Source organism: Aegilops tauschii, chromosome 1 (assembly GCF_002575655.3).
Source record: "Aegilops tauschii subsp. strangulata cultivar AL8/78 chromosome 1, Aet v6.0, whole genome shotgun sequence".
In the NCBI taxonomy this organism is placed as follows: Eukaryota; Viridiplantae; Streptophyta; class Magnoliopsida; order Poales; family Poaceae; genus Aegilops; species Aegilops tauschii.
The window spans coordinates 267,744,469-267,770,847 of record NC_053035.3 but is presented as its reverse complement, the minus strand read 5'-3'; the positions used below and the strand labels follow the sequence as shown (position 1 = coordinate 267,770,847).

General features: G+C 43.7%; 2 protein-coding genes across 5 annotated transcripts; both read left to right on the top strand.

The window, feature by feature from the left end:
* The first annotated feature begins 11,765 nt into the window (after positions 1-11,765).
* Positions 11,766-16,559, top strand: LOC109732429 (rsm22-cox11 tandem protein 2, mitochondrial). Its single transcript, XM_020291604.4, has 12 exons — positions 11,766-11,992; positions 12,087-12,364; positions 12,466-12,539; positions 12,615-12,709; positions 13,318-13,415; positions 13,569-13,652; positions 13,743-13,823; positions 13,918-14,022; positions 14,097-14,192; positions 15,496-15,575; positions 15,706-15,794; positions 15,881-16,559. Exons 1-12 carry the CDS (start codon positions 11,773-11,775, stop codon positions 16,216-16,218), a joined length of 1,638 nt encoding a protein of 545 aa, XP_020147193.1. The 5' UTR covers positions 11,766-11,772; the 3' UTR covers positions 16,219-16,559.
* A 4,490-nt stretch (positions 16,560-21,049) lies between these two features.
* Positions 21,050-25,996, top strand: LOC109732430 (uncharacterized). Of its 4 annotated transcripts, none has more exons than XM_045234555.2 (8): positions 21,158-21,461; positions 22,276-22,468; positions 22,567-22,639; positions 22,831-22,908; positions 23,020-23,144; positions 23,669-23,822; positions 24,617-24,658; positions 24,922-25,996. In XM_045234555.2, the coding sequence occupies exons 6-8, from the start codon at positions 23,699-23,701 to the stop codon at positions 25,797-25,799; spliced, it is 1,044 nt and encodes a 347-aa protein (XP_045090490.1). In that variant the 5' UTR covers positions 21,158-21,461; positions 22,276-22,468; positions 22,567-22,639; positions 22,831-22,908; positions 23,020-23,144; positions 23,669-23,698; the 3' UTR covers positions 25,800-25,996. The 4 variants fall into 4 exon arrangements, with proteins under 4 accessions (XP_045090487.1, XP_045090488.1, XP_045090490.1 ...); XM_045234556.2 differs by having other exon boundaries at positions 21,187-21,461; positions 22,809-22,908; XM_045234552.2 differs by lacking the exons at positions 22,831-22,908; positions 23,020-23,144 and having other exon boundaries at positions 21,050-21,461.
* Positions 25,997-26,379: the final 383 nt, after the last annotated feature.

Genomic DNA, 26,379 nt, shown 5'->3' with positions numbered 1-26,379 from the left:
CAGATTGAGGCTGCTGCCACCGTCCATGAGGACTCGCGTCAGGTGGAATCCATCAATGATTGGGTCGAGGACCAGTGCGGCTGAACCGCCATGACGGATACTAGTCGGGTGATCCCGGCGATCAAAGGTGATCGGGCATGACGACCATGGATTGAATTTTGGGGCGACTAGCTCTATCGCATAGACGTCCCTGAGCGCGCGCTTGCGCTCCCTCTTAGGGATGTGTGTGGCATATATCATGTTCACCGTTTTGACCTGAGGGGGAAACTTCTTTTGTCCCCCTGTGTTCGGTTGCCGAGGCTCCTCGTCATCGTCCTCGCTTTGCGATCCCTTTTCCTTGTTCTCGGCATTTCACTTGCCGGCCTGTTTAAAAACCCAACAATCTATGTTGGTATGATTTGCTGGTTTGTCTGGGGTGCCATGGATCTGGCACGGATGATCGAGTATGTGGTCCAAGTTGGATGGTCCCTGATTGTTTCTTTTATATGGCTTCTTCCGCTGACCAGACTTGGACTAAATCCGGCGTTGACTGTTGTGTCATCGGTGTTGTCACCATTGCTTTGGCGTTTGTGTCTACTACGTCGGAGCTTGCCGTTGCTATTTTTGACCTTGGAGGTGCCCATTTCACTTGCTGTGTTTTTGCTACGGGCCAGCTAACTATCCTCACCCGCACAAAAGCGGGTCATGAGTGCCGTGAGGGCTGCCATGGACTTCGGCTTTTCCTGTCCGAGGTGGCGGGCGAGCCATTCGTCACAGATGCTATGTTTAAAGGCCACTAGGGCTTCGGCATCCGGACAGTCGACGATCTGGTTCTTTTTAGTTAGGATCCTAGTCCAGAATTTCCTGGCTGACTCTCCAGGCTGTTGAACTATGTGACTTAAGTCATCAGCATCTGGTGGCCGGACATATGTACCTTGGAAGTTGTCAAGGAAGGCTTCTTCCAAGTCCTCCCAGCTGCCATTAGAATTTTCAAGCAGACTGTTTAACCAGTGCCGAGCTGGCCCTTTGAGTTTTAGTGGGAGATATTTGATGGCGTGAAGGTCATCTCCGCGGGCCATATGGATGTGGAGAATAAAATCCTCGATCCATACCGCGGGATCGGTTGTTCCATCGTATGATTCGATATTTATAGGTTTAAACCCTTGTGGGAATTCATGATCCGTTACTTCGTCAGTGAAGCAAAGAGGGTATGCGGCGCCTCTATATCGGGCCGCGTCGCGACGTAGCTCCGATGGAGTCCATCTGCGGTTTTCGGCCCGGGCGTGACTAGGTTTGTCACGTCCGAATAGATAGCCGTCGTCGCGTGTCGAGGCACGTCCTCGCGATCTGTAGATCGATCTTGTATGTCCTGCTCTATTGTCCAGGTCCTGCCGAAGGTCGTATGTGTAACCCCGAGCTGTTTTATCTCCGCCTTTACGGCGAGGTGGGGCAGTCTGGTGTTCAGCTTGAGTTGCCGCTTTATCCCGACCGCGTGGTGGTCGGTCAGCCGCATTGCATGATGATGGTACGGGCTCCGGCGCCTCATCATCAAACTGAGGTAGCAATTTGCGCTTCGGGTAACTTTTGGTTGGGCACTTAAGGCCGTATTCTTCGGCTTCTAGGACATCAGTCCATCTGTCGTTGAGCAGATCTTGGTCAGCTTGAAGCTGCTGCTACTTCTTTTCCAGGCTCCTTGTAGTGGCTATTAGCTAGCGCTTGAAGCACTCCTGCTCGAGAGGTTCCTCAGGAACGATAAAATCCTCGTTGCTGAGGCTCGCCTCCTCCTCGGAGAGCGGATGATAACTACCATCCTCCGAGTCTTCGTCTATGGCCTGTTCATCAGGGCTGACTTGCCCATCTTCCCGATTGTCCTGTTCGGCAGTTTGTTCGTCGGGTTCTTCTATATCTTTGGCACCGTCCGGAGTGTTGTCGTCTCCTGTGCCGGTGTTGCCGTCTTTGCTGCGGCGTGATTTAGAGCGGCACCGCTGACGCCGACGCTTTGGTTGTGTCTTAGGGGGGTCATCCTCCACTGGGTTTTCCTTGTCATCGCCGATATTATCTTTTGGCGCATCCACCATGTATACGTCATATGAGGAAGTGGCCGTCCATCGTCCGGTGAACGGCGGGTTTTGGGCCTCCTCTTCTCCGGCATCTCGTCCATACCGTCGATGTCTTTGGAGTCATAATCGAGCACGTCGGTTAGGTCTTCGACAGTGGCTATGAAGTGGGCGGTGGGTGGGAAACGAAATTCTCCATCATCAGCCTCCGGTCCAAACTGGATATAATTCGGCTGGGAGTCCTCCACTAGGGATAGATCTTTTAATGAGTTGAGCACGTCGCCTAAAGGCGAGTGCCGGAAGATGTCCGCGACACTGAATTCGGCGATCGATGACCGATCCTGCTCGACATGCACGGACGCACATGGTTCGGAACTTATAGCCGGAAACAAGTCTGAGGTTCCGGAGACACAGATATCACCCGAGGTTAGGTCTGTGTGCGGCTCCAACGCCGCGGAATCTACGGCTTCCGTGGCGGGGTTGAGCTTCCCGTCCTCGGATGGCGCGATCTGCTCCAGATCTAAGGCCAGAGCGGTTATATGTGCAATTTCCTGGGCATGGCCCGATGACAGATTTAAGTCATGTTCATCGTGGCGACGGGGAGCGACTGCCGTGGTCTCGAATCCGTCGAAGATCAAGTCTGCGCGGATATCTGCGACGTAGTTCAAGCTCCCAAATTTGACCCGTTGGCCAGAGGCGTAGCTGTCGATCTCCTCCAGATGGCCAGGCGAGTTGGCCCGCAGTGCGAAGCCGTCGAACACGAAGATCTGTCCGGGGAGGAAGGTTTCCCCTTGGACGGCATCGTTGTTGACGATTGAAGGAGCCATCAAACCTTTTGAGGACGGCACAGTGGAACTCTCAATGAAAGCACCAATGTCGGTGTCAAAACCGGCGGATCTCGGGTAAGGGGTCCCGAACTGTGCGTCTAAGGTCGATGGTAACAGGAGACGGGGGACACAATGTTTACCCAGGTTTGGGCCCTCTCTATGGAGGTAATACCCTACTTCCTGCTTGATTGATCTTGATGAATATGAGTGTTACAAGAGTTGCTCTACCACGAGATCGTAATGGCTAAAACCCTAGAAGTCTAGCCTGTATGACTATAATTATCTTTCCGGACTAAGCCCTCCGGTTTATATAGACACCGGAGGGGGCTAGGGTTATACAAAGTCGGTTACAGAGAAAGGAATCTTCATATTTGGTTGCCAAGCTTGCCTTCCACACCAAGGAGAGTCCCATCCGGACACGGGAGAGAGTCTTCGGTCTTGTATCTTCACAGCCTAGTAGTCCGACCCATGTCCAACAGGCCGGACGCCCGAGGACCCCTTAGTCCAGGACTCCCTCAGCCGCCTCGCGGAGTTCCAGACTTCAACTCCAAGTCTTCTGGATTGCGTTTGTCCCAAGAAATATCATCGCGAAGGTTTCATTCCATTTGGATTCCATTTGGTATTACTTTTCTGCAAAACACTGAAATAGGCAAAAAAACAGAAACTGGCACTGGGCCTCCGGTTAATAACTTAGTCTCAAAAATAATATAAAAGAGCATATTAAAGCCCATTAAACATCCAAAACAGACAATATAATAGCATGGAACGATAAAAAATTATAGATACGTTGGAGACGTATCAAGCATCCCCAAGCTTAATTCCTGCTCGTCCTCGAGTAGGTAAATGATAAAAACAGAATTTTTGATGTGGAATGCTACCTAACATAATTTTTTTCAATGTAGTTTCTTTTATTGTGGCATGAATGTTCAGATCCGAAAGATTCAAGACAAAAGTTTAGTATTGACATAAAAACAATAATACTTCAAGCATACTAACCAAGCAATTATGTCTTCTCAAAATAACATAGCCAAAGAAAGCTCATCCCTACAAAATCATATAGTTTGGCTATGCTTCATCTTCATCACACAAAATGCTCCCATCATGCACAACCCCGATGACAAGCCAAGCAATTGTTTCATACTTTAGTATTCTCAAACTTTTTCAACTTTCACGCAATATATGAGCGCGAGCCATGGACATAGCACTATAGGTGGAATAGAATGGTGGTTGTGGAGAAGACAAAAAAGGAAGATGATCTCACATCAACTAGGCGTATCAATGGGCTATGGATATGCCCATCAATAGATATTAATGTGAGTGAGCAGGGATTGCCATGCACTGGATGCACTAGAGCTATAAGTATATGAAAGCTCAACAAAAGAAACTAAGTGGGTGTGCATCCAACTCGCTTGCTCACGAAGACCTAGGGCATTTGAGGAAGCCCATCGTTGGAATATACAAGCCAAGTTCTATAATGAAAAATTCCCACTAGTATATGAAAGTGACAACATAAGAGACTCTCTATCATGAAGATCATGGTGCAACTTTGAAGCACAAGTGTGGAAAAGGATAGTAACATTGTGCCTTCTCTATTTTTCTCTCATCATTTTTTTGGTGGGCTTCTTTGGCCTCTTTTTTTATTTGGGCTTCTTTGGCCTCTTTTATTTTTTTCATCCGGAGTCTCATCCCGACTTGTTGGGGAATCATAGAGGCTGTTTGGTTCTAGGCCTATCATTGCCACACTTTGCCACACATTCTTGCCAACCTTGCCTAAGCTTAGTTCATTAGAATGAGAGCCACAAGTTGGCAAGCCTAAGGGAATCTTGCCACACTTTTTGTGTGTATGCCATGTGGGGCTCAAGTGTGGCTTGCCTAAGGTATGGCTTGAACCAAACACTCACCTAAGTTAGTCAAGCTTGCCTAACCTTAGGTGTGGCAACCTTTGGCAAAGTTAGTCACAAACCAAACAGCCCCATAGTCTCCATCATCCTTTCCTCACATGGGACAATGCTCTAATAATGAAGATCATCACACTTTTATTTACTTACAACTCAAGAATTACAACTCGATACCTAGAACAAAATATGACTCTATGTGAATGCCTCCGGCGGTGTACCGGGATATGCAATGAATCAAGAGTGACATGTATGAAAAATGAATGGTGGCCTTGCCACAAATACGATGTCAACTACATGATCATGTAAAGCAATATGACAATGATGGAGCGTGTCATAATAAACGGAACGGTGGAAAGTTGCATGGCAATATATCTCGGAATGGCTATGGAAATGCCATAATAGGTAGGTATGGTGGCTGTTTTGAGGAAGGTAAGTGATGGGTTCATGGTACCGGCGGAAGTTGCGCGGCACAAGAGAGGCTAGCAATGGTGGAAGGGTGAGAGTGCGTATAATCCATGGACTCAACATTAGTCATAAAGAACTCACATAATTATTGCAAAAATCTACAAGTCATCAAACCCAAAGCACTACGCGCATGCTCCTATAGATTGTTAGGAAAAGACCATCGCTCGTCCCCGACCGCCACTCATAAGGAAGGCAATCAAAGAAACGCCTCATGCTTCAAATTTGTCACACAACGGTTACCATACGTGCATGCTATGGGACTTGCAAACCCCAACACAAGTATTTCTCAATTTCACAATTACTCAACTAGCATGACCCTAATATCACTATCTTCATATCTCAAAACAATTATCAAGTATCAAACTTCTCATAGTATTTAATGCACTCTATATGAAAGTTTTTATTATACCCATCTTGAATGCCCATCATATTAGGATTAATTTTATAACCAAAGCAAATTGCCATGCTGTTCTAAAAGACTCTCAAAATAATATAAGTTAAGCATGAGAGATCAATAATTTCTATAAAATAAAACCACCACCGTGCTCTAAAAAGATATAAGCGAAACACTAGAGCAAAATTATCTAGCTCAAAAGATATAAGTGAAGCACATAGAGTATTCTAATAAATTCCGATTCATGTGTGTCTCTTCAAAAAGGTGTGTACAGCAAGGATGATTGTGGTAAACTAAAAAGCAAAAACTCAAATCATACAAGACGTTCCAAGCAAAACACATATCATGTGGTGAATAAAAATATAGCCTCAAGTAAAGTTACCGATAGACGAAGACGAAAGAGGGGATGCCTTCCGGGGCATCCCCAAGCTTAGGCTTTTGGTTGTCCTTGAATTTTACCTTGGGGTGCCTTGGGAATCCCCAATCTTAGGCTCTTGCCACTCCTTATTCCAAAATCCATCAAATCTTTACCCAAAAACTTGAAAACTTCACAACACAAAACTTAAACAGAAAATCTCATGAGCTCCGTCAGTATAAGAAAACAAACCACCACTTTAAGGTACTGCAATGAACTCATTATTTATTTATGTTGGTGTTAAACCTACTATATTCCCACTTCTCTATGGTTCATACCCCCCGATAGTAGCCATAGAGTCATTAAAATAAGCAAACAACACACGAAAAACAGAATCTGTCAAAAACAGAACAGTCTGTAGTAATCTGATTCATACGCATACTTCTCTAAATCCAAAAATTCTGAAATAAATTGGTGGACGTGAGGAATTTGTCTATTAATCATCTGCAAAAAGAATCAACCTAAAATCACTCTCCAGTAAAAAAAGGAATCTAATCTCGTGAGCGCAAAAGTTTCTGTTTTTTACAGCAAGATTGCAAAGACTTCACCCATGTCTTCCCAAAGGTTCTACTTGGCACAAACACTAACTAAAACATAAAACCACATCTAAACAGAGGCTAGATGAATTATTTATTACTAAACAGGAACAAAAAGCAAGAACAAAAATAAAACTGGGTTGCCTCCCAACAAGCGCCATCGTTTAACGCCCCTAGCTAGGCATTGATAATTTTAATGATGCTCACATCAAAGACAAGAATTAAAGCACAAAGAGAGCATCATAGAACATGTGATAAACACATCTAAGTCTAACATACTTCCTATGCATAGGCATTTTATAAGCAAACAAATTATTATAGCAAGCAAAAATTAGCATATGCAAGGAAGAAGAAAGAGACGATAGCAATCTCAACATGACGAGAGGTAATTTAGTAAGATAAAAATTGCTACAACCATATTTTACTCTCTCATAATAATTACATGTAGGATCATAGTCAAATTCAACAAAATAGCTATCACATAACATATTCTCAACACGATCCACATGCATGCGAAGTTGACACTCTTCCAAAATAGTGGGATTATTATTAACTAAAGTCATGACCTCTCCAAACCCACTTTTATCAAAAATACCATAAGATTGAACATTCTCCAAATATGTTTGATCTAAAGTTGACACTCTTCCAAACCCACTTTCAATATTATTGCAAACACTATTATCAATCTCATATTCATCATGGGGCTTAAATAAATTTTCAAGATCATAAGAAGAATCACCCCAATCATGATCATTGCAACAAGTAGTAGACATAGCAAAACTAGCATCCCCAAGCTTAGGGTTTTGCATATTATTAGCACAATTGATATCAATAGAATTTATAGTAAAATCATTACAATCATGCTTTTTATTCAAGATCTATCGTGAATCACTGATCATAAAGTACTTCATCACAATTTTCAGATTCACGAATTTCAAGCAAAACCTCATAAAGATAATCTAGTGCACTCAACTCACTAGCAATAGGTTCATCATAATTGGATCTCTTAAAAAGATTAGCAAGTGGATGAGGATCAATAAACTTTTAGCAAGCGAAGATGCAAGCAAAAAGAAGGCACATGGTAACACAAGCAAACAAAAGATCGAACGGAAAGAAGGCGAAGAAAAGGCAAAGGTTTTCGAAAATCGTTTTAGAAGTGGGGGAGAGGAAAACGAGAGGCGAATGGCAAATAATGTAATGCGATGGAGAAGAGTTTATGATGGGTACTTGGTATGTCTTGACTTGGCGTAGATCTCCCCGGCAACGGTGCCAGAAATGGCTAGTTGACGGGAGATCAAATCTTGACTTGACTTGGCGCAAATCTCCCCAACAACGGTGCCAGAAATCCTTCTTGCTACCTCTTGAGCATACGTTGGTTTTCCCTTGAAGAGGAAAAGGTGATGCAGCAAAGTAGCGTAAGTATTTCCCTTAGTTTTTGAGAACCAAGGTATCAATCCAGTAGGAGATAACACGCAAGTCACCTAGTACCTGCACAAACAATCAAGAACCTTGCAACCAACGCGATAAAGGGGTTGTCAATCCCTTCACGGCCAATCGCAAAAGTGAGATCTGATAAATATAGTAAGATAAATATTTTTGGTATTTTTGTTGTATAGATTGGAAAATAAAGATTGCAAAATAAATAAATAGTAAACTAGAATTGTAGATCGGAAACTTGTATGATGGAAAATAGACCCGGGGGCCATAGGTTTCACTAGTGGCTTCTCTCATGATAGCATATATTACGGTGGGTGAACAAATTACTGCCGAGCAATTGATAGAAAAGCGCATAACTATGAGAATATCTAGGCATGATCATGAATATAGGCATCACGTCCGTGTCAAGTAGACCAAAACGATTCTGCATCTACTACTATTACTCCACACATCGACCGCTATTCAGCATGCATCTAGAGTATTAAGTTCATAAGAACAGAGTAACACATTAGGCAAGATGACATGATGATAGAGGGATAAACTCAAGCAATATGATATAAACCCCATCTTTTTATCCTCGATGGCAACAATACAATATGTGCCTTGCTGCCCCTACTGTCACTGGGAAAGGATACCGCAAGATTGAACCCAAAGCTAAGCACTTCTCCCATTGCAAGAAAGATCAATCTAGTAGGCCAAACTAAACCGATAATTCGAAGAGACTTGCAAAGATAACAAATCATGCATATAAGAATTCAGAGAAGAACCAAATGTTATTCATAGATAAACTTGATCATAAATCCACAATTCATTGGATCTCGGCAAACACACCGCAAAAGAGTATTACATCGAATAGATCTCCAAGAACATCGAGGAGAACTTTGTATTGAGAACCAAAGAGGGAGAAGAAGCCATCTAACTAATAACTATGGACCCGAAGGTCTGTGGTAAACTACTCACACATCATCGGAGAGGCTATGGTGTTGATGTAGAAGCCCTCCGTGATCGATTCCCCCTCCGGCAGATCGCCGAAAAAGGCCCCAAGATGGCCTAACCCACTTCCTATGCATAGGGATTTTGTGAGCAAACAACTTATGGGAGCAAGAATCAACTAGCATAGGAAGGCAAAACAAGTGCAACTTCAAGATTTTCAACACATAGAGAGGAAACTTGATATTATTGCAATATGTAGAAGTATATGTTCCTCTCTCATAATAATTTTCAGTAGCATCATGAATGAATTCAATAATATAACTATCACATAAAGCATTCTTTTCATGACCCACAAGCATAGAAATTTTACTACTCTCCACATAAGCAAATTTACTCTCATGAATAGTAGTGGGAGGAAACTCAACAAAATAACTATCATGAGATTGAGAATTAAAATCATGATGACAAGTTTCATGGTTATTATTATTCTTTATGTCATCACCATAATCATCATAGATAGCAACTTTGTTATCATAGTCAATTGAAGCCTCATCCAAAATGGTGGATTCATCACTAAATAAAGTGATGACCTCTCCAAATTCACTTTCATCAATATAGTCATCATAAATAGGAGGCATACTTTCATCATAATAAATTTTCTCATCAAAACTTGGGGGACTAAAAATATTGTCTTCATCAAACAGAGCATCCCCAAGCTTATGGCTTTGCATATCATTAGCATCATGGATATTCAAAGAATTCATACTAACAACATTGCAATCATGCTCATCATTCAAATATTTTGTGCCAAACATTTTATTGACTTCTCCTTCTAACAATTGAGCACAATTTCCGATCCATTATTTTCAAGAAAGATATTATAAAGATGATCAATAATATGATGCAACCTCAATTCCAGTTTTTTGTAGTTTTCTTTTATAAACCAAACTAGTGATAAAACAAGAAAATAAAATATTCAATTGCAAGATCTAAAGATATACCTTCAAGCACTCACCTCCCCGGCAATGACGCTAGAAAAGAGCTTGATGTCTACTACGCAACTTTATTCTTGTAGACACGTGTTGGGCCTCCAAGCGCAGAGTTTTAAAGGATAGTAGCAATTTTCCCTCAAGTGGATGACCTAAGGTTTATCAATCCGTGAGAGGTGTAGGATGAAGATGGTCTCTCTCAAACGACCCCGCAACCAAATACAAGAAATCTCTTGTGTCCCCAACACACCTAATACAATGACAAATTGTATAGGTGCACTATTCGGCGAAGAGATGGTGATAAAAGTGTAATATGGATGATAGAAATATATTTTTATAATCTGAATAAATAAAAACAGCAAGGTAGCAAATAGTAAACGGGCACAAAAACGGTATTGCAATGCTTAAAAATGAGGCCTAGGGTCCGTACTTTCGCTAGTGCATCTCCCAACAATGCTAATATAATCGGATCATATAACCATCCCTCAACGTGCAACGAAGAATCACTCCAAAGTTCCTATCTAGCGGAGAACATAAGAATAATTTTTTTGTAGGGTACAAAACCACCTCAAAGCTATTTTTTTCGTTCGATCTATTCAAGAGTTCGTATTAAAATAACACCAAAGCAAATTCATATTCATAATACTCAATCCAACACAAGGAACTTCAAAGAGTGCCCCAAGATTTCTACCGGAGAAACAATGAAAAGAACGTGCATCAACCCATATGCATAGATTACCCTAATGTCACCTCGGGAATCCGCGAGTTGAGTGACAAAACATATATCAAGTGAATCAATACGATACCCCATTGTCACCACGAGTATTCAATTGCAAGACATATATCAAGTGTTCTCAAATCCATAAAAGTATTCAATCCGATAACAACGAAATCTCAAAGGAAAAAACTCAATTCATCACAACAAGATAGAGAGGGGAAAACACCATATGATCCGACTATATTAACAAAGCCCGCGATACATCAAGATCGTGACATCTCAAGAACATGAGAGAGAGAGAGAGAGAGATTAAACACATAGCTACTGGTACAAAACCTCAGCCCCGAGGGTGGACTACTCCCTCCTCATCGTGATGGCCGCCGGGATGATGAAGATGGCCACCGGAGATGATTCCCTCCCCCTCCGGCAGGGTGCCGGAACGGGGTCTAGATTGGTTTTTGCGACGGCAGAACTTCTGATCTAGGTTAACCCCGAAGGGTTTTGGAATGTTTGTGAATTTATAGGGTAAAGAGGGGGTGCGGGAGGCCACCGAGGTGGGAACAACCCACTTGGGCGCGCCCTGGTGGGTTGTGCCCCCCTCGGGGCACCCCCCAGGTGATGCTCTGGCCCATCTTGAGTGTTCTGGTCCATAAAAAATCTCCAGCAAGTTTCGCGGTGTTTGGACTCCGTTTGATATTGATTTCCTGCGATGTAAAAAACAAGCAAAAAAAAAACAGCAACTGTCACTGGACACTGGGTTAATAGGTTAGTCCCCAAAAATGATATAAATTTGCTATAAAATGATTGTAAAACATCTAAGAATGATAAAATAACAGCATGAATACTTCATAAATTATATATACGTTGGAGACGTATCAATATGCATAATGTTGTTGCCATACTGCAATTTCATCATACTTTATCGAAAAAGTCACATTGAAGTACAAGCGAGTTGGTGGAATTTCTCTTTTTGGTGTGAGAAGGCTACCGACTCCAAACCGTAGTGCAATTGGGACATCAGGGGTTCTTTTGTAAATACTTCTTCTGTTCTAAAATAAATGTTTTAACCTTAGTAGGAGTAGTTAGTAGTAGTAGTACTAAATTTTGGGACGCTGGGAGTATAAATGAACCGACTAGACACCGCTCCATCTGTGCCGTTCGCCTCAGGAGTCGGTCAGTCTCTGAACGCCGCCGCGCGAGAGAGAGGCATGGCGGCCGCACTGCTGCCGGAGACGGCGTCACGGCTGCTGACTCCGGAGACCCTCCGAACGGCGGCCAAGCAATCTCAGGGGATCCACCGTGTGCCTATCTCCCTCCGCCGCGCCATCAAGCGCTACCTCCGCGGTAACTCCCCTTCCCACCCCTCACTCCCGCCCACCACCTGCTCGACAAATTGCTCAGCGCTAACACTTCCACGGCTGCCGCCGTGCTCGCGCAGACCAGGACAAGACGCACATGCACCGAAAGGTGCTGCTGCTTTCGTCCTCCTTCGAGCGCGCAAAGGGCACCGGTGCCGAGCTGGCTGCGGCGTCAACCCGTAGCGCACTCCTCGACGACCCCCATGCGCCTGCGAGTGCCGAGCAGCGGACTGCACGGTGGAAGGTTCAGTCCTCCTACGGAGATATCGGCCTTCGGTACCGTGAGGATGAGACGGTCGCGTATGTCGCCTCCCGCATGCCGGCAATCTACGCCGCATGCCACCGCGTGCTCCGTGAGGTCCGAGAACCACCAGGCCCCCTTTTTGTTGTTTCCGTCCTCAGTGAGTTAAATCCGCCCACTGGGATGTTTTCATGGACTGAAGCGTGGCTTTGCTGCAGGTTCGTCGTCGGTCTCCAGGTTTTGCACCTAAGAACGTGTTGGACTTTGGAGCGGGGCCAAGCTCAGCACTTTGGTGCGTATGACCTATTTGACAAAAAAATTATTAAGTTCTCACTTTGCACAACCTAATGCCGCTACAAGAATGCAGGGCAATGAGGGCAGTGTGGCCGAAGTCCATAGAGAGGGTTAATTTGATTGAGCCCTCCAAAGAAATGCAGAGAGCGGGACAGACCCTTCTTGATAGTAAGCTATGCTATTTCTTGCTTAAATGATACAATTCATATTTCGATAATGTGATTGATTACTAGTATGTCAGAATTTGGTTTAGTATAACGATTTTATTATGGAAAATAATAACATAACCTTATGATGTTGGTTTCACTAACTAGAGCCACGTTGCAGCAAAGTTATTTTGAACTTTGAAATGTAAATCACAATGTTTGTCTTTTGTCTGTGTAACTTGGATTCCTATTTAGTGGTCTTCACTTACCAATTCCATGGCGGAGCTTTTAATTGCAAGCACTGAAAATATCTGTTTGCTTTGTTAGTACTCCCTCCGTAAAGAAATATAAGAGCGTTTAGAGTCTAAACGCTCTTATATTTCTTTACGGAGGGAGTACCTTGCTACTACCTCCTTTTTCAAAATATAAGACGTTTTGGTAGGCCATTTTAGCCTATCGAAGCATTTTATATTTTGGAATGAAGGTAGTAGTTTGCATCTGTGAATTTGCTGATAGATTTTCAGTTATACTGTTTGCTGCGCAAATGTTTATATATTTGAGGGGCTTGCCACTGTCTACAAATGTTGCTGATAAATTTATCGGCACTGTATAATCTGCAAATGTTTACAGATTTGAAGGGGTTGCCACTTATCCACAGCTATGATAGCATCCAAGAGTTGAACCGCAGCATCGAGAAACATGAGCGACGTCACGACCTTGTAATATCAGTAAGTTTTGACCTCTTCCTCTGTAATGTTCCATGGTGGTGGTTCAGTAGGCAGCACAATTTAGGAATTACTACACATCATGCTGTATTGAATTGTTTCAATTATAGTTGCTTATTTTTCAACCTGCACTGAATATTTTTTCTCAATCTGCAGTCTTACGCACTTGGGGAGATTCCTTCATTGAATGACCGTATAACAATTGTGAGGCAACTTTGGGACCTAACAAAAGATGTTTTGGTATAATGACCCCTTCTCTCTCATGTTTGTGCATGTTTATGGGGGATATCTTTTTTACTTTGGTATCTCATAAACACGATTCATTTTAAGGTTTTGTTAGAGCCTGGAACTCCTCAAGGGTCAAAGATTATAAGCCAAATGCGCTCATATATCCTTTGGATGGAAAAGAGAGTATGTGCTTTCAGAAGCATTTAGTTAAGTATTCAGATATTTGACATATTCCCTGACAGTGTAGCATTTAATTACATAATATTTGTGCTTCCAGAAGTGCCGCAAGAGCGAAAAATCTACAGGTGCTGCTCCAAGTAAAATGAAGAGCATGGTTGTTCAAGAAGATTTGCTGAAAGATGGTGCCTTCGTGGTTGCCCCGGTGAGTTGAAACTGCAAATGCTCCAATCTTAGTTTGTGTTCCCGAGTAAAACTAATTTCGTTCTATCATATCAGTGTCCTCATGATGGTCGCTGTCCATTGGAGAATTCAGATAAATACTGCCACTTTGTTCAGAGATTGGAGAGGACATCATCACAGCGTATCTACAAGGTTTATTTTCCTTTTCACCTGTTCTATTTAAGCGACATTTAGTATGGATCGGAGGGAGTACTTTTCTTTCATGTTGTATGCTATGTCTTTCTTAAGATGCATTCTTGTCAGTTAGAGCAAAATTTGGGAAACTGCTTCCTTTCATCCGGATGTAGCGCTAGCTTGGCAGCCGCCTCGTCCACACGACACGCGTCCTATGGGACCCACGACCCCTTCTCTCTCCCGTGTAAAAAGATCCAGCCTTATCCTTCCCCAATTCCCACCACTCATCCCTCTTTCCGTCTGCGGCCGCGCACCCTTCATGGTTTCCACGCACCCCAAGCACTCCAAGATGCTGCCGCCGGTTGCTCTCGCCGCTGCAACGCCGGACGGGGCCACGCGCTGCAAGGCGGCCGCGCAGCGCTGCGAGCTCCACTCCCTCCCTCCCTGCGCTCTTCCTCCATGCTTCATGGATCCCAACACCACGGAGGGGCTACGGTGAGGTTGCTGCCAGCCGGTGCTGCGACGTCGCCGTCGTGCTGCTGCGGTGGTGCTGCGACGTCGCCGTCGTGCTGCAGCGGCATCTCGGATGCGACGACGGCTCGACTGCTGCAACGTTTGCTGCCACGGCGACTCAGGCGCTCTGGCGATGCTACGAGCCGAGGTGTTGGGCGGCATCTCGGCTGCTCCGACGACTGAACTACTGCGACCTTTGCTGCAACGGCGGCTCAGGCTGCTCCGACGATGCTGCGAGCTGGTGCTGCGACGGCGCCGTCGTGCCCGCCGGTGCTGCGGCGGCGGCGCAGTGCTGCAAGTCCGCTGGAGTTGCTATGTGTGCTATGGTCATGGTGGCGTTGGGAAGACAAGGAAGAAGACCATGTTGCGTTGACTTTCATCAACGGCAAAGACGCCCAGATCGTACGGTTCAGGAGGTGGATGTTGTTTGCTTTTTCTACATCCGGATGGCGCCTAGCGGCCACCGATTTTGACATACCATACATCTGAATCACTAATATCACAATCATCTATTAATCTCTGATTGAAAAATGCTATGCTGAATATGAGTTGCATGATTGATTAGCAGTTGATACATCTAGGATAGGCATCAAGCTCTCCAGAATTGTGCTGATCTCAAACCAGTACTTTTAGCAGTAAAGTATTACAACAAATCGTAGTATGCTTTTCACTTTTGAGGAGCTCACTGCAACAATTCCTTCTCCAACGTTTTGCATAAGATCTGCAAAATTATTTACGCATCTTTAACAAATGAAAACACTTTCTAATTTTTAGGCCTTTAAATTTCCTGTTTAAATGTTTAATGCAGAGGTCAAAAGGTGTGCCTTTGCGTGGTTTTGAGGATGAGAAATTCTGCTATGTTGCTTTAAGAAGGGGCAAGCGACCAGAGTAAGGGCTTGTGACTTTGAAGCCAGCTTTATGCAATCACTGCTATTATGTGCACCTTTGTTTAGATCACCGTACGCTCCTGCAAGTACATGCTGGACTTAATAACAATTCCTCCTTATCTCTGAACTAGGGAAGCTTGGCCACTTGATGGAATGAAATTTGATACTCTTAAAGAACGTCATGCGAAGAGAAACCCAGAAGATCTTATCATTGACTATGGTGATCATCTATCATTGATTACTTGTCTAGTCCTTCCTTATATGAATATTTTGAAAATTATGTATACTATGTTCTTTTTTGCTTAGACGATCAATTTCCAAGTGAGGAAGATGAAGAAGCTCCTGATGGCGATGAGGACAGTTTGGTCCCATATGCTTCTGATACACAAGAACTAAGTCTATTCCATGAGAGTGGAGAGGAGGAGGAAGAGGAACCCATCCGTGCTGATCTTGGAGGAGGCTGGGGCCGGATTATATACAGTCCCATTCGAAGAGGAAGACAAGTGCAGATGGATGTTTGCCGTGCCACCAAACGGGATGCGTCTGAAGGCGCGTTCGAGCGTGTCGTGGTCACACAAAGCAAGAACCCTGCTTTGCATCTTCAGGCCCGGAAGTCGCTTTGGGGTGACCTTTGGCCATTTTAGGCTACAGACTCTTCAAGCTTGCTTGTAGCCACATTTTAGGGGGCTCCCAATGTGTTCAGCAGTGGACTCGCTCCGTGAAAGTAGAATGTGGCGTTAGTGGTGCTTCTTTCAGTGTTAACTTTTGCTTCATCAGTATTTGTTTTTGAAAGGTTTTGCTTCTTCCATACATTTATTTATCTGTAACAGAGCTAGTCAGCAAACCTCATCTCAAATTCTTGATATCAGGGCTGTGCCGGAGTTCTGAGGTTTGAACTCTGCAGCATTGGAACGCTCTTCGTCAACAATGTAACTGGTCACCATCATTGTATTATAATAATAACAGCCAACAGCGCAGCACCTAATAATATCAAATGTACCCCCTAACATTCATAATATCCTATTTTTATGATTAAATTTGCGGCGATATCATGTAAGCATCTGATTGTGGATGGAAATTCTGGAGGTTTAGGGTTGATCGCCTTTCCCACCTCCAAGCAATCTAGTTTGATGTTAAGCATGAGTAGAAGTGGACGTCGCTTTGCAGCGCCGTTTGATCTGAAGCGGGTTTTTTGTGGTCGTCTATTTTTGGGGGAGTGTTTTTGTTCTCCTTCTGCATTTGGTTGCACTCCCTCCGTTTCTAAATATAAGTCATACGGATGTATATAGACATATTTTAGAGTGTAGATTCACTCATTTTGCTTCGTATGTAGTCATTTGTTGGAATCTCTAAAAAGACTTATATTTAGGAACGGAGGGAGTATATTTGTGCGATCTAGAGGACATCATGTTTTGACATTTATAACCAAATGGATCATGACAAACTACAAGAATGCTGACTCGTGAATGGAGTGTTTTAGAGTTTGAGCCTTTGAGGTGGGATGTGACGCGCTCTCAGCCGCCGCCACCTGTCGCGTCCTTGACTCTCCCTTTGTATTTTTTTTTCTGTACGCGTTTTTGGCTTTTTGATGGTTTTTTTCGATTTTTTGGCTTTTCGGTCTTCCTCCATTTTTACTTAGGTTTTGTACCAAAAAAATAAAAAAAATTGTGCATGAAAAAACGTGCTTTTTTCCTTCCAGGAGAGGCAAAGATTTGCTCATCTTGGAAAAGGAAAAAAAATGCGTTTTTCCTTTCCATGAGAGGCACGAATTTAGTTCTCGTGGAGGCACAAAATTGCTTCAGCACCTCTCGAGAAAGGAAAATAAAACACTTTTTTTTTACTTCCGTAAGAGAACGAATTTAGTTCTTGTGGAGACACGGATTTGCTTTTCATGGCATAGTCGTGCCTCTCGGAAAAGGAAAAAAAAACACTTTGGTTTTGGTAATGCGGTGCCCCATGTTTAGTTTTGGTAATTGATGACAATCTCTATGGACTAATGGTTGCCTTGAGTTATATTTGAAGGATTTGTCCATAGGCATTCCTTGAAGTTCATGTGTTGGTTTCAAGGAGTTTATGTGGTGACCAAGGTGTTATTAAGGAATTATCCAAAGATTGGTCATGTGAGAGTTGAGCTTATTGCAAGCATGTCTTGGAGAAGAAGATTGTGTGATCATTCATGTATATCTTCAAGACATCATCCAAATGAAGAGAGTTGAAAAGATTCAAGGTTGATCAAGACTAAGTCAAGAGTGAATCAACTTGATCAACTCACAAAGCGTAGAAGATGTACCGAGAGGGATCAAGCGATCCCATGGTGTGGTAAGCATTGTCAATTACGCCTTGGGTACTAACCCATGATCTTCGTGAGAGTTCTTTGTGGGGTTAGGTTGCGGTGTGCAAGTTCAAGTGAAGCATCATGAAGAGATCAAATGCTTGAAGCTTGCCGTCCATTGTGGTGACAACGGACTTGTGAAGATGTGCGGAAGAGTGGCTCACCCATAGTGGAGTATGGGGGAGCAATCAACTAGTCTTCATCGAGCCAACGCAACCAAGAAAGGTGGTCCAACTTGAGGGAGTCAAGATCGTCATCATCTAGCTCAAGTGGACCATGTGCAAGGCAAAGGTTTGCCCTTGATAGGTTTTCTATTTTACCGGTCTCATGATGGTAGTTGGGAGACCGGGTTATAGGATCGATTGCCGTACTATCAAGGGGGGCTCTCGATGAGTAGCTTGATCGTATCATTCGTAGAGAGCTCAAACCATTGCATCCTTGCATCATCTTTCTTGGTTCTTGTTTGGTTTTTCTCTTTGTGAGTTTTGGAGCTTATGGTCATCTTGATGACAAGCTCGAGTTCATCGAAAGCGGAGTTCACTCGCATCTTCTATGATGTTTTCGATGTTGGAAGGTTATGCCGGTTCTTCTCGGTTGGAGGTTTCACTCCTCTATTTTGTTGGCATACCTTACCTGCCTCTTCTTACTATAACCAGTCGCTGTTTTGATGCTACTCGTCGTCTTGTATCCAACAAGCTTGAGTTTGCTCAATTCGGAGCTCATATGAAGAAGTTTTGGCAGTTCTGTTTTTCTCCCTGCGGTAGTACCGCGGTGGCAGCGGTAGTACCGCTTGTAGCGTCAAGCGGTAGTACCACGGTGGCAGCGGTAGCACCGCTTGTAGCGTCAATCGGTAGTACTGCTCTACTACCGTCTCGATTTTGGGTCTGCTCTTTTCGTGTCGGGTTCAGCGGTAGTCGCGCGGCAGTAAGGCACGGTAGTTCCGCCTATAAGCGGTAGTACCGCTCCGGTCGAGCGGTAGTACCGCTGGGGTGAGCAGTAGTACCGCTTATAAGCGGTACTACCGCCCCAAGGTTCATGTTTTGTTGATCCGTTTCCCTGCTTCTTCCGCCCGAGCGGTAGTACCGCTCGTGTGCGGGCTGAGCACATAACGGTTGGATTTCCCCCCTCCTATAAAAAGGGGTCTTCTTCCCCAATGAACCTTATCCTTTGAGCTCGTGTTCTTCCCCCATTGTTGACCTTCTTCGAGCTTGCTCTCAATCCCTCCATGGATTCTTGCTAGTTTTTGAGGAAAAAGAGAGAGGAGATCTAGATCCACATTTTCACCAATCACTTTCTCCTTTTTGTGAGGGGAACCCCTTGGATCTAGATCTTGGAGTTCTTGGTGTTCTCCTTCTTGTTCTTCCTCTCATTTTCCTCCCTAGCATTAGTTGCTTCGGTGGGATTTGAGAGAGAAGGACTTGGGCACTCCGTGTGCCCTTGCCATTGCATTTGGTGCATCGGTTTGAGTTCTCCACGGTGATACGTGGAAGTTACAAGTTGAGAAGCTTATTACTCTTGGGTGCTTGGTACCCTTGAGCTTGTTCCTCTTGGGTGCTTGGGCGCCCTAGACGGTTGGTGGTGTTCGGAGCTCAATCATTATGGTGTAAAGCTCCGGGCAAGCGTCGGGGTCTCCAATTAGGTTGTGGAGATCGCCCCGAGCAATTTGACGGGTTCCGGTGACCGCCCCCAAGGGTTGCCAAAGTGTACAGGTTCGGTGACCGCCCCCAAGGGTTGCCATTTGTACGGGTTCGGTGACCGCCCTCAAGGGTCCCTTAGTGGAATCACGGCATCTTGCATTGTGCGAGGGCGTGAGGAGATTACGGTGACCCTAGTGGCTTCTTGGGGAGCATTGTGCCTCCACACCGCTCCAAACGGAGATTAGCATCCGCAAGGGTGTGAACTTCGGGATACATCGTCGTCTTCGCGTGCCTCGGTTATCTCTTATCCGAGCTCTTTACTTATGCACTTTACTTTGTGATAGCCATATTGTTTCTTGTCATATATCTTGCTATCACCTAGTAGTTTATCTTGCTTAGCATAAGTAGTTGGTGCACATAGGTGAGCCTAGTTGTTGTAGGTTTTGTGCTTGACAAATTAACCGCTAGGTTTATTCCGCATTTGTTCAAGCCTAAACCGTAATTATTTTAAAGCGCCTATTCACCCCCCTCTAGGCGACATCCTCGATCTTTCATTTACTTTTCGTGGAGGCACGGATTTGCTTCCGCGAGAGCACATTCGTGCTTCTTTGAAAAATGAAAAAACGCGTTTTTTCTTTCATGAGGGATGTAGATTTACTTCTCATGTAGACAGGATTTGCTTCCGCGAGAGGCACAGTTGTGCGTCTTCGGAAAGGGAATAAAAACATGCTCACGATTCGGTTTTTTCACCTGGACTTTTTCGTAAAAAGAAAAGTTCGTCAAAACCTATCAACATGGGCTCTAACTTTAAAGATCTTGACGCGGGGAATCCAATGTGAAAATGGTTTCAAGATTTGGACGCATGGTTTAAGAGATAATATACTTTAAATAAACGAATCTACAAAAAAATAAAACTCTCAGGTTGCAACAAGTGCCGCAACCTGCGAAGGTAGGAGTAATCTTTGCAAATAGTACTCCTTAATTAATTATTTCAGTTACAGTGCTTCAGATGTCTTTTTTAATTGATTTAAGTGGGCTGGCCCATATAAGCTTCTCCCCTGCACCGGTTTTGGAGACCTTCTAGAACGTTCCCACCGATTTCTTTTTGGGCTGCTGACTTTGGTTTTTGTTAGGCCGTTTCCCCCCTTTTTTATTTTCTTTTCTCTTTTTTCTTTTATATGTTCTTTTTCTTCAAATTTTTGAGAGTTTTATAATTTCTTGAAATTTGTCAAATTCACTAACACTATTCCATTTTTACTAAAAAAATTCAAATCCATAAACTTTTTCTAAATTTTGTACATTTTATTCCAAATCTGCAAACTTTTTTTAAATCAATGAAATTTATTTCAAAATTTTATTTTTTCTCGAATTCGCTAATTTTTAAAATTGAAAAAAGAGAGCAATTTTTGCTCATTTTTTTCCTGAAACAAATACAAGATAGCGATCGAGTTGGGTTTTTTTTTTTAGCGCCAGATAGCGATCGAGTAGTGACGGGCGAACGAGAGCGAGCGCGGGCGCAAGGCCTATTGGGCCGTGGCCCATGCATCGCGCCCTGTGCGCTGCGGGAGCCAACGGGCGCTTAACGCACTGATTAGGGGCTCTCCACGAACAGCCGCCATCAGCGAGCGGCGGACGCGGGGCTCGAGCCTCCAACCCTAGCTAGCGACGAGCGGACGCGGGGCGAGCAGTAGCCGGCGATAGTGGTTAGCTTTGCCGGCGGTAAGCAGCAGCCCATGCCCTGCGCCCCACGGCAAGCAGCAGCCAAGCCCCACGCGCCAACGACAAGCAGCAGCAGCTGTTGGGCGGCGGACCCTAGGCGCCTAGCGTCGGGATTCGGAAGCAGCAGTCGGCACCCGCGCCAGGAGCCAGTCGCCACGAGCACGCCGCCCACGAGCTAGCGGCATCCAGCAAAATCAAGGTATATGTCCGACAAATCCTCAATATTTTTCTAAGTCAGTTCATGTACTGTTAGTTTATTATTACTAGTTCATGTATTGTTAGCTACTGTTAATTGATGTAGTATCCAATACAAATTATTTGCATATCTATAAAAATGGAGAGCACGAATATGATCATGCATAGTTTTATGCTAGTTCAAGCAATCCTCTTGTTGAACCTAAAGCTGTCCTAGTTAATGTGGATTTAGATCCCCTTACCTTAACTACATGTGCTAGAAAGATTCAAATTTGGTTTAAATTTTGATATATTTAAAAAATCCAGAAACATTCTGGTAAAAACTACATGTAGTATTAATTTGGAAAATTTTGAGCAGACAACCTGATTGGGTGATATTGACTATTTTGCTAGAACGTTTCAAATTTGGTTCAAAATTTGATATTTTAAAAAAAATCCACTAAATATTAAATGTTCCCAGTAATAATCTGGAAATTTTGAGCTTATTTGGACAATAGGATCGGGAGATGATGACCATTTCTTTCAAAAAGACGCTTAATTTTCTCACTGTTATCTTTGAGCCCATCCTGCATTTTCTTCCTGGATTCGCCACTGGGTGTGTCAACCTTAGACTACAAACACAAACATGTCCTTAATATTTGTAAGGATAATCACCAATGAAAGGAAAAAAGATGATCACCATCTTAGCTTGTCCACCGCTTAAAATTTGCTGAAGCCTGAACGAAAATATCCGATAGCCAGTTTTTAATCAAAGCTTCACTATATCTTGAACAACTCGGGGTTAATATGGACTTCTCTTTCTCATCCTCCGCGTTCAGCTTCAAGCTTCTTCCGGTTCCAGCTTCGAGAAAGCTTGGCGCCGCACGCCAGGAAGGAACCGACTCAAAACGCCTGTGCACAGCACCACTCGCTGGCGATGGAGAGGGTCGTGGTGGTCTCCGAGGATGCCGCCGCCTCGGTCTCCTCCGCCCCGTCCTCCTCCTTCGCGGAAACCAGGGTCATCTGCCGCGTGTGCGTCCTCATCGGCCCCTGCTCCCTCCCTACATTTTTCTCTCCTCTGGCTTGTAGAATCCTGATGATTGATATTCGCGCGTTTGGTGTTTGTGCAGATGTCAGAAGCAGTTCGCACAGTACACTTGTCCACGCTGCAACTCCCGCTACTGCTCGCTTACGTGCTACAAGGTGTGCCCCCCCCCCCCCCCCCCCCCCCCCCCCCGCGTCTCTCTGTGCGCTCTGTCATTCGGTTATGCCCACACGGTGTTCTTCGAATTGCCGCAGTGGAGCGGTAACTTTTGGCAGAAACGGTATTCAGAATATATATTTTTGTGACAACTGTCTTGTTGCTTTTCAGTAGCTGTTTTGTTGCAAAACAGGCTAAAACGAAAATGTGGGGACATAGTGTGAATTCCTGAAAAAGGTTGCAATGCGTTGTGCTACACCAACAATACATGGTGCCATGCTGGATTTTAGTAACGTTCATTTATTTATATAAGATTAAAGGAGGAGCAAATCAATTGAAAGGACAGAAGTAACTGTGCATTTTCCCTGTTCTTGTGTCATAGGTTATTTGAGATCCATGGAAATATAGTTTGGATCTGTTAAAATTTCAACGGTAAGCAGTGGCGGAGCCAGCACCCGGCGAGCCTGGGCTCCCACGGTGCATCTCCTTCATACTTTATTAGAGAAAGTAAGTTCAGTTAAGAGTTAATTTCGGCAAAATCTTATCAACTTTGACTACACATATGTCTTGCCCCGGGTCCTTGAATAAGCAGGCTCCACCACTGACGGTAAGGTGTAGAAATTTGGAGGAGGCTGGGATTTGGGTCACATGCAATTAGGTACCATAGTTCACATCTGCTTGCTAACAGGGATGGATCTATATAAGTACATTCACTAGTTAGTTTGAGGAAAAATACGTGCATGTTGGTACTGTGGAAGACTGGTATTTGACTGCTATGTTATAGAGTCAATTTAGGCAAGCTGGTTCTGTGGGGTTATACTGCATTGTCGTGCTCACTGCTGAATGCCGTAATTTTCATTACCGTGAATTTTCCGTTGATAAGCTCTGGAATTGTGTGTCTTCTTCTGTGGAAGATTGGTATCTGACTATTTTCAGTGTTTACAGTTTTTTTGTTTTTTTTGCGGGGGTTTACAGTTAGCTTTACATCAAAGGTATTTCTTGTAATATTTTGTTTCATTCTTGTTTAACAGGGGCATAGTGTGCAATGCACTGAATCATTTATGCGTGAGAATGTTACGGAGGAGCTTAAGCAAATTCAGCCTGAAGATGAATCAAAAAGGAAGATGCTTGATATACTCAGACGGTTCCACTTGGAAGAAGAAATGGAGTCCGATGGTGAAGATAGTATGTTGGTTTAACAAGATTTTGTTTGTTATATGCATCTATGCTTGAGAACCATAGAACATAGTGTATTCCTTGGTTTACGCACAGGCGCTCCAGTTTGCAGTCTTCTGCACTTTAGATGTGTATGCATTCTTATTGAGGCCTTCATAGCTGTCAACTATTGCTTCAATGTGTCTGATTATCTCCGTAGTTATATTGAGCTTTCTTGAAGTATGTTTTAGGAATTATCTTCTGGTTTGTCAGTCCCGCAAAAGTATGATTTCTGTTTGTGTATCATTTCCTCTCAAAACTGTTAGTAATTGGCAAACTAGATGATAGCTAATAAACAAGATAGTTGGCATGTGGTACGGTTTCTTGGTGCTCATATCTAGTTGTAATAGTTACTATTGTAGAAAATATTGCTTACAGGCTGCAATTGCCAGCAATTGTATCCAATTTCACAAAAATGGTTGAAATTAAGGTTACTGGGCAAAAAGTGAACTAATGCTTACCCTTGGAAAAAATGACCCTCTTCCCTAATTTTGTGACGGGATCTTATTTTGTGATGCATGGTGGCATCTGGATTTGTGCAATAGCTTCTCAGATGACCAAAACTTGGTCCAGGACTCCTTTTGATGTACAAATTACAATTTAGTTCGACACAGTTAGTTGGAGCTGCCTTTTATGAATTCATTTTATGCGTCCTTCTGGTGATTATTGTTAGACACTGAATTATCTTGTAGATAATTTATCTATCTTTTTTTATGCCATCAGTGATTTCACTTTCGTAATGCTGAACATTTTTTGCCCTGCAGAGTCAATGTTGTCAGAGGAGCTTATTCAGAAAGCCATCTCTGGTATGCTACATTTACTTCTGATCTTTATAATTGTGATAAATCAGTAGCATCTTGTAACACTATGATAGGTTCTTTAAACAAACTTGTTCATGTTGCAGTTTTGTTATGTGATGTTTAAGTGTAGCTTAGATGTTAATGGCATGCACATTTGCATTTTATTAAGCCTTTGCCATTCTACATTGGATGTATTGTTGGACCAGTAAATTTTTGCATTGTCCGTCAGGTTCTGCGTTGAGTTCTTATTTGTTCTTTCTACTAAATAGGTGACGAAATCAAGCTTGAGGACCTCTCTGATGATGAAATCAAACGATTTCGTCAAGCTCTGGCCTCTGGTGAACTCAGCAAGATGATTGAACCATGGACTCCATGGTGGAAAAATCCTTCAGCTAAATCGATCTCTCTTAGTCATGATGGGAGCCAGCTTATCAGACAGATAAGTACAGACGATACTACTCTATCAGATCCAATGACTGCGTCAGAGTCTATCATCAATGAAATACCAGAAGGGCCAGAATATCCTCTCCCATCACTCAAACAGCTAACCAGGGCAGAGCCATCTCCTCTGCTCACTGTTCACTTGGTTGATATTCTCTACAGTTACTGCTTCACGCTTCGCCTCTACAATGGTGACTGGCAGTCTGATCCTTTGGGTGCTTCAACTGTTGCCTTGTCTATGTCGAAAGTCATGGGGGACGGCGCTAAGCCTGAGACAGTATCTGAAGCGCTCACAACATGCATAGAGGAGACATGCTCCCCAGCTTACAGGCACACCGGAGGTTTCAGGTTTGCTATTGGACTTGTGGATGATATCGTCACAATCCTCTCCTTAGGAGGCAATGCAGTGGTCTGTGCATTGTGTGACTTCCACAGGCTCATCCAAGCTGGTGAGAGCATCCTCAAGGAAGACAAAGTGGGCGAGACGGAAAAGGCGCGGAGCTTCAAAAAGCTCCATGCCGCGGGTAGGAAGCTGTTCTTCATGACATGCTGGGCTCATGAACAGCCAACTGAGGCCTGGCCGTCGTTGGCTCGCATCGTTGAGGTGCAGAAAGCGGCTTTTGAGGAGCTGGACAGTGGAAGCGGACTGAGGAAGGCAGGAAGAAAGAACAACCCGCAGTCCAAGGTTCTTATCGAGGAGGTGTAAGCATATCAACGCAGTACTGCTGGAATAACCGCACTTTGTTTTCTCGCCACCCTTTTGGTATCTCTCAGCTGTATCATTTGATCCTTGTGCCCTTCTTCATCTTCAAGTGCAGTGGCTTAAATGTATAAATTGTCATCTTTGGAAGATGTGATAGTTACATTTCTGAAGTTCTGATATTAAAGCGACCTGGTTAATCACATTTCCTAGCGAATATTGCTCATATCAACATGCTATCTGTGGCGCTAATTTTCAGTTTCAGCAAAATAAATAACAGTTTCGTAGTACGGTAGTAGAGTATTGTGCTAGAAGTATTTTCTGAGCATCTGAGTATCCTTTTTCTCAGGACTAGCTAATTGCCTGTGAGTTGCAAAGGGGCATGCATATTTTATTGGTTCAACTCTTATGTCAATGGCTCACCTACTATGTCTGCCCTCATAATCCCAATCCAATCTCATCACCTACGTCAATGGCTCATCGGGTCAAAATCCCTTTCCATTGCCATTAAGGCATTAACACACACTTTTCAATTTCAAACACATAATTGTGAAGTTGTGTACATGGAGATTCGGCGAAGGAAAAA